The following is a 7,431-nucleotide window of genomic DNA, read 5'->3' as shown; positions in this document are numbered from 1 at the left end:
CCGTGAGCGTGACTGAGGGTAGCATCCCAACCTCCCAATTGGCCCTGCTCTAAGCCCGACCAGGGAGGGATTGGGCCTGCCCTCTGCCACCCAGCAACAGGCCTAAGCCAGCAGGTTGTTATCTCCCGAGGGGTTCCAGACTGCTAGAGGGCACAGGCCGGGCTGAGGGACCCCCCCCCCCCCCCCCAAGTGCACAAATTTTTGTGCACCGGGCCTCTAGTATTAATATATTTGTATACATATTATATATTCCCATCCTAATTTTCTTTATAAAATGAGATAAGCACCAATTTTAAAGGGTTTTTATAGGTGTATTTTCCCACACAGATAGGGCAGCTGTTTGAGCTGTGGACCATGCATTTCTATGACCTGCTGGAAGGCCCATCACTGTTAACAGCCTGTAGCTAAGAGGTTAAGATCTCAGAGGATGGAGACTCAGCTTAGATTTTAGTTGAGCCACAGAAATTCATAATTTAGATACTGAGATATTTAACTGATAAGAACATGTTGCTACTTAGTGTTATGTAATGTTAGCTGATCTTTAATGTGATACTACAATACTATTTCATCATCTACTTTCCAGCGATAAGACATCTTTCATGTCTGCACTAATACTATATATTTCTTCTTACTTCTAAGGCATCTATTCAACAGGCTTCCTAAACTTCTATGTCAAGAATAAAACTTGTTGATGTGTTTGGATGGTGCACTGTGATTAAACCTTCTTAGAGAACATATGAGCAAGACTAACTTTTTCTTGATGACTATTTTTATCTAGACTAGGTTCACTTAAGATCTTCATTTATTAATTCTACAAATATTTATTAATCATATTATACACACATAATGTAACTATGTCATTGATAAATGAGCATGCATACATAGAAGTTATATATCTTTATCTACACACACACACACACATATATATATACACATATATATATGACTTAAGAAAGTACTAATATAGAATTATTAAAGTTTCACATTTACCTACAGAGTAGTATCATAGCCTACAGAAATTAGAATGTAAATGTTAATATTTACATTGGATATATTTTAAAATTTTGTTTTAACTTTGGTTGTATGTTATATATAAAAAGTATTTCACAAGAATTAAGTATATATAAAATATTAGGCTATGGATAGAAACGTGTTCATAGAGTCTAATAATCCTATAAAGTACTTTCACCCTTGTGCTCCTAGGGGGCATATATAGAAAAAAGGCCCCACAATTCCACCTCTGTAGCACAAATAGCCTCCTAAAGAAAATGAATGAATAATACCAGTTTATATAATCTCCTCTGTTCTATTATTAGTAGGAAAGACTAAGTTAGCAAACAGTTACTAAAGACACTAGGAATACTTAGGGAAAAAACACCAACATCTGGTCAACAGATGTGATCAGAGAATCAATGTGATCAGGCTAAGAGTCAAACATCTTAAGTTCTGATCCAGGTTCTGTCACATAACCTCTTTGAGTCTCAATATTTTTCATCTATAATTTGAAAAGATATTCTTGATGATCTTTCAAATTCTTTTCAATTCTGCTTCTAAATAATTTTTCACATGAGAAGAACAGTATTGATAAAGCTAAAATTCTATATTTCCCATCTATCTTTGGGAACAAAATACAATCAAAGAAACCATATTTTGAGCTATAAATTTAATAAGTACACTTTTGACTCAAAAACTTACGCATATGACTAAAAACATTTTCCACTCATAGCTAGCCTGGCACAAAACTCTAACATTGAGCACAGTATTTGTATATGTGCTTTAAAAGCTTAAATTAAAACTTGTTGTTTTATGTGTTTTCATTTTTAAAAAAATATTTGGATGACCATCTGATAACATCAAACTTGATGATACAATGTATGAGACCAAAACTAAAAGAGCCAAATCTTATCTTTCCGTCTAAGGTTAAGTATCGTAAGTTCCTCCAGACCCCTGCAGGAACATTTGTTTGGTAGTTGTCAGTACTGACTCAGCTGCTATAGCTCTGCTTTTACCTTTCACTTTTTAGAATAAAAATATTTATATTAATCAATCAATCAAAAAGATGAATGGAGAGTGAAAGGGAAAACCATTGATGTAGCAGCTGAGCTGATACAAACAGCTGTAAAAAAAACAACAACACTATAAAGAAAGCCTTTTAAAATGTCCATAATAAATACTGACATCTGAGATGTATTAAAGGTTTTTTTTTTTCTTCTTCTTTTCTTTTTAAATAGCAGCACTGGTTTTCCCTTTCACCATCTATTAATCTCTTAGTTTTTGATCACTGGCCAAATAAGTATTGGGATCTCATTCTAATCATTCAGTGATTTTAGAGATATTACCAATCATATCGAATTGGATCCTTTTGTTTTCTGTGCTCAAAACACAGACGCAGGATGATAAGGGGTGCTGCGGGTCAGCACGAGGTGCATTGGCAGAACTGTGCAAAGGGGTTTGCACAGAATCTTCCTGCACAGCATACAGCTCCAGCCAGTGCTACTAAATCTTCGCTTTTTGAGTATGAAATTCAGCCCCAAATGCTTCCAAAGTAGGAAAAATCAGCTTATAATTAAGATTATGAGATATTTTTGTTGTAAAAAAGCGAAAGTTAAGAGTAAAGCCAAATCTACAGAGCCAATAGTGACAGCTTCTACTGGTCCAAATTCGTAAAGGGGAATTCTGGAGGCTCTCCTAAAATGGAAAGAGAAGAATAGAAAAAAGCATTACAGTAAAACACTTTTGTAAGCTACAAAAGCTATGTCTAAAATTTTCTTCAAAACACAAGTTCTATTTTTATCAATATGAAAACACTTTTGTTAATCTGAAGAGAAACAATGTCCTCCTACACAAATTTTCTCATAATTTATGCATTCTAGTTGGAAAAGTTTTGTTCGGACCTGTCATGTCATCAATTTTTTAAAATGATAAATATTTTTTATCTGAAGGAATATGGCCTCAGGAAAAAGTGCTAATACTGCTTCTCATAAAATATCTTGATATATAATATCTACACACACGTATAAATTTCTTTTTCAACAAGTCTCACTTTTAATCACAACTTTTATGTATTATTTTCTTTTATGCTTTTTTTATTGTTATTTGGACAGTATATACTAAAATGTGCACTGAAGCAGTGAAAAATAAAGTAGATTTTAAAGTTTTAACAGGCTTTAGTATGTAAAGTCAAGGTACATGAAAATAAACAGAAGAATCTGTGTTTTTAGATTCTATATTCAATTCATTATAACAAAAACAGTTTATAACAACGACATTTTTCATGACCCCAAAATGCAATCCTATTGTTAAGTTGTTTGATCTTCTTGGCTCAGCTATACCATGCACAAATGCCTTTCAGGCCAGAATATGTTCAAATCTCTATGAACATGGCAGGGTAACCATCTCTTGTTGTTCCCTGTGTAAAGGGAGTTACTATTAAGGAACTCTAGTTACCCATCAATTAGGTGCCAACTAAATTAAATTCCAAATGCTGCATGATAAATCTCAGTGGTCTGGGTTAAATTAATTAATCAGATATGCCCCCTTATTTCTATTAATGTTGACTGTTTAAGATTGTCAAAATTCCTGTTTATATCAGAACAAAATAAGACGATAATTCTAATATGTTTGTATCTATGTGACCTCAAAACATTCAAAAAGTTCATGCTGTCATTTATCTGGATGTTTATGCTTGCTTTTACAATGCCAAAGAGATGTTTATAAAAACTCAAAAACCATTTTTGCATTAGATATATATTTTAGTATTTGCTAAAATTTTCCACCATGCTCATTTTGGAATTTAGCAGCATGATGTTATGTGTCAGTCTGTATGCATATTAGCTTATGAAGGGATAATTTCTCCAAGAGACATTACAATGAAAGCTATAGCAATTTCAAATCATGTAAGAGAAAAAGACAAGTTTTATTTAATACTTCATGACTTTTCAAAGGGTTTCATTTGTCAATAAACAATGAATATTTAATCTTTTCAAAGTGAGTTGAGTAGTGATCAATAACAGCTATTGTACTGGACTATAACACAAGGATCCTATTTCCTCCCTAGCTGTCATATTGTCAGTGCTCAGTTCTGCCAATGTGCCGCCCTCCTCCAGATCTGAGTAGTAAAGCACCCCCTACCCCATGCTGTCCTGAAATCAGGAACCTGCAGGGTGAGATCAAGACCTTTTGTGTAGGCTTGGCCTGCCCAGAAAGGGGCGGACATTCCCTCTATCAATCTTCAGGAGGAAGCTCAGCCTGAGAAAAGAGACTAGAACACAAGCAGGCCTGAGAGGGGCAGGAAAAAGCAAACGCTTCTCCCTGGGCTTTTGTTTCTTGGGTTTGACATGTAAGCAGTCTCAGGTCCCTTAAGGCTGCTCCTAGGTGTCAGGGTGTAAATGACCTTGGCACAGGATTTAGGCTAAGAGTGAAGCCAAGAGATTTGCAATGCAGTGTTAGTCACACTGGAACCACCAGTGAATTAGGAAATCAATGTAGGAGCATCAAACAGCATCTGAAGAGGACAGAAAAGAGCCAGCAGCATATGTAACAGGGTAAATATGTTTTGTGAAATTTGCTTCATTTGAGTGTACTGGATCAGAAAGTCAACTATGTTTCTTACTATGGATAGTGATCACAATATTTCAAAGCACTGCTGTAGAGGATCCAAATCTTATAACTGACATTATATAGTTTCATATTGCTCTTTATTGTGTAGACTTTAGTAAAGTCATGTCTAAAATTTCCATTCTTATTTTAGCTGTGCCACTGGAAATTAAGATCAAGATCTTGTATTACATGCTTGAATCAGAGAAACTAGGAGAAACAGCCCCCTCCTGTGGCCAGCACAGGGGTGACGGTGGTAATTAAAAGGGGTGTTCAAAAGAAGGCAAATGGTGGAATAATCAGTGCTACAATACTAAATTGCCTCTTCCCATAAGATTTTTTTCTTGAACTGTTGTGCTGTAGAATTGGATACTTTTATAAAGGAAATCTGGCACTTTCCTTATACTGTATATTTTCTCAATAAACTAGGGTGTGAGAAATTGCTAACAGTGATGGTTATAACTCTAGGTTCTCTTATAGGTAGGATGACTACATATGGAATGTATCTTCCAAACTGGGACACTTTGGAGACAAAGGTGGAATTCACAACCCAGGACACTGGGATAGCAGGTGTAAATTGGGACTGTCCCAGACAAACGGACATGTACTTGGAAGAAAGAACACGTGCTTCTCTGAATGGCAGCTCTTTGACTGTTTTGTAGAGTCTCTCCTGTGTTATAAAGGCTTGAAACTAATAAAAACCTAAGATCTAGAAAATGGCTGATAATGATAATGAACACTTCTCTTTAACTATGAAATGTGAGAGAAAACAACAATATAAAACATCGATGAAAAAAAAGAAAAGAAAAAAAGGAAGAAAAATCAATAAATAAGTAAAACATTAATGAATATCTGATTTTAAGAGGAATTGTATAAAAAGAGATGAAGAATTAATTTCCTAGTTATTTTTATTTAGACTAATCTTAAAGTTAATTCAGTTTTCTAACTGCAGAGTGATAAGTAGGAGTTAAAGTAAGAGAGGAGGTAGCCCCTAAAGTACCGAGTGGTAGGAGGAGAGCAGCTGGTACTGAACCAGCATATGCCAAAGCTAAGCCTTGTAAAAGCAAATAAAAGGGCCTTAGTCTTTAGAAAACTGAGTATGCAAAAACATTTTTCTAAGAATGAATTAATGTGAGCAAATAATTAAAATAAAACTTAGTTGGCATCCATCTTATAAAGTGTTTTTAACTTGAAATGATTACTTTGATTTCTCATTTTAAAATAAACTATAAACACTATATAATTGATTCTGTGTATAATAACCTCTAGAAGCAGAGAAGCAAAATCTAAACTCACCTTGTCTTCATACATCCTTTTGGCTTCTCTTAATTCAGAACGGAGCTGAGAAACAGTAGATTCCAGATCACTGAGTTGACGCATATACATTGCATTTTGGTTTCTTGCTTGTTCTCTAAGAAGGGTTTAAAGCGAGAATAAAATCAAAGAGCAAACTAAGAATAAGTGTGATACCTAAGCACACTCTAGATTTTAGATACTTCCACTAGCTATTTTATATGGCATTATTAAGCTGATCATCTTTGTCTTCCAAAATTGCTTCTTTAAAGCTCAAAAATGCATTGATAGAGGGAGGGCCAAGATGGTGATAAATGCAGTACTCGCAACCTCCCACAACCACATCAAAATTTCAGCTAAACCACAGAACAACCAGCCTTCAGAACCACTTGAAATCTGGCTGAATGGAAGCCCTACAACTAGAGAATTAATGAAGCCACATTGAGATTGATAAGAGGGATGGAGGCATAGAACAGGCTGTTTTGAAACCCACATGTGGCATTTTTTTTTAATTGGGAGGGTATATCTTGGCTGCAGAGCCCCCCCCCCCCATAAGGAACAATGGGTCCCAGCCCCATTGAAGCAAGTCCTGCTCCATAGGGGCATTGCCTGCACAGCAATTCTTCCATGTAATTAAGTTGGCCCACACAGCTGATTGGCTTGGGGATTAATCCCTCCCAGTGATACCAACAACAATCAAGATCTCAACTACAACAAAATAGTACACACAGCCCACACAGGGGTACTCCTAGACTGCCCAGCTCAGGTGACAGGAGGCTGAGCCACTGGGTTCTATAAGACACCTAAAACACAAGGCCACTCTACCAATTCCAGGAGAAATAGCAGCTATACATAATACATAGAAGCAAACACAGAAAAGCAGCCAAAATGCAGAGACCAAGAACTCATGTTGTAAATGAAAGAAATCTCCAGAAAAAGAACTAAATGAAATGGAAGCAAGCAAACTATCAGATACAGAGTTCAAAACAATGGTTATAAGGATGCTCAAGAAACTTAATGAGAACTTCAAGGAACTTAGTGAGAACTTCAACAACATAAAAAAGAACCAGTCAGAAATGAAGCATATGCTAACTTAAATGAAGAATAATTTTCAGGGAATCAACAATAGAGTAGAGGATGCCGAGAATCAAATCAGCATTTGGAATTTGAGGAAGGAAAAAACACCCAATCAGAACAGCAAAAATAAAAAAGAACCCCAAAATATGTAGAAAGTGTAAGAATATTCTGGGACAACTTCAAATGTACCAATAATCACATCATGGGGGTGCCAGAAGGAGAAGAGAGGGACAAGAAATTGAAAACCTATTTGAAAAATAATGACAGAAAACTTCTCCTATCTGGTGAAAGAAATAGACATACAAGTCCAGGAAGCACAGAGAATCCCAAACAAGATGAACCTAAAGAGGCCCACATGAAGACACATCATAAATAAAATGCCAAAGGTTAAAGACAAAGAGAGAATCTTAAAATCAACAAGAAAAAAGCAGTTAGTTACTTATAAGGGAGTGCCCATACAATTGC

The 7,431-nt window shown here is 35.6% G+C and overlaps 1 protein-coding gene across 1 annotated transcript in view; it reads right to left on the bottom strand.

The window, feature by feature from the left end:
- Positions 1-7,431, bottom strand: part of CCDC158 (coiled-coil domain containing 158) — an 84,506-nt gene that overhangs the window by 62,455 nt on the left and 14,620 nt on the right. Inside the window, exon 8 of the mRNA XM_015570218.1 lies at positions 5,893-6,007. Coding sequence (XP_015425704.1) covers positions 5,893-6,007 — 115 coding nt within the window. The remainder of the gene's footprint in view (positions 1-5,892; positions 6,008-7,431) is intronic.

Source organism: Myotis davidii, unplaced genomic scaffold (assembly GCF_000327345.1).
Source record: "Myotis davidii unplaced genomic scaffold, ASM32734v1 scaffold892, whole genome shotgun sequence".
NCBI classification, from domain to species: Eukaryota; Metazoa; Chordata; class Mammalia; order Chiroptera; family Vespertilionidae; genus Myotis; species Myotis davidii.
The sequence above is the reverse complement of the archived record's forward strand: the minus strand, read 5'-3'. Positions and strand labels throughout refer to the sequence as shown.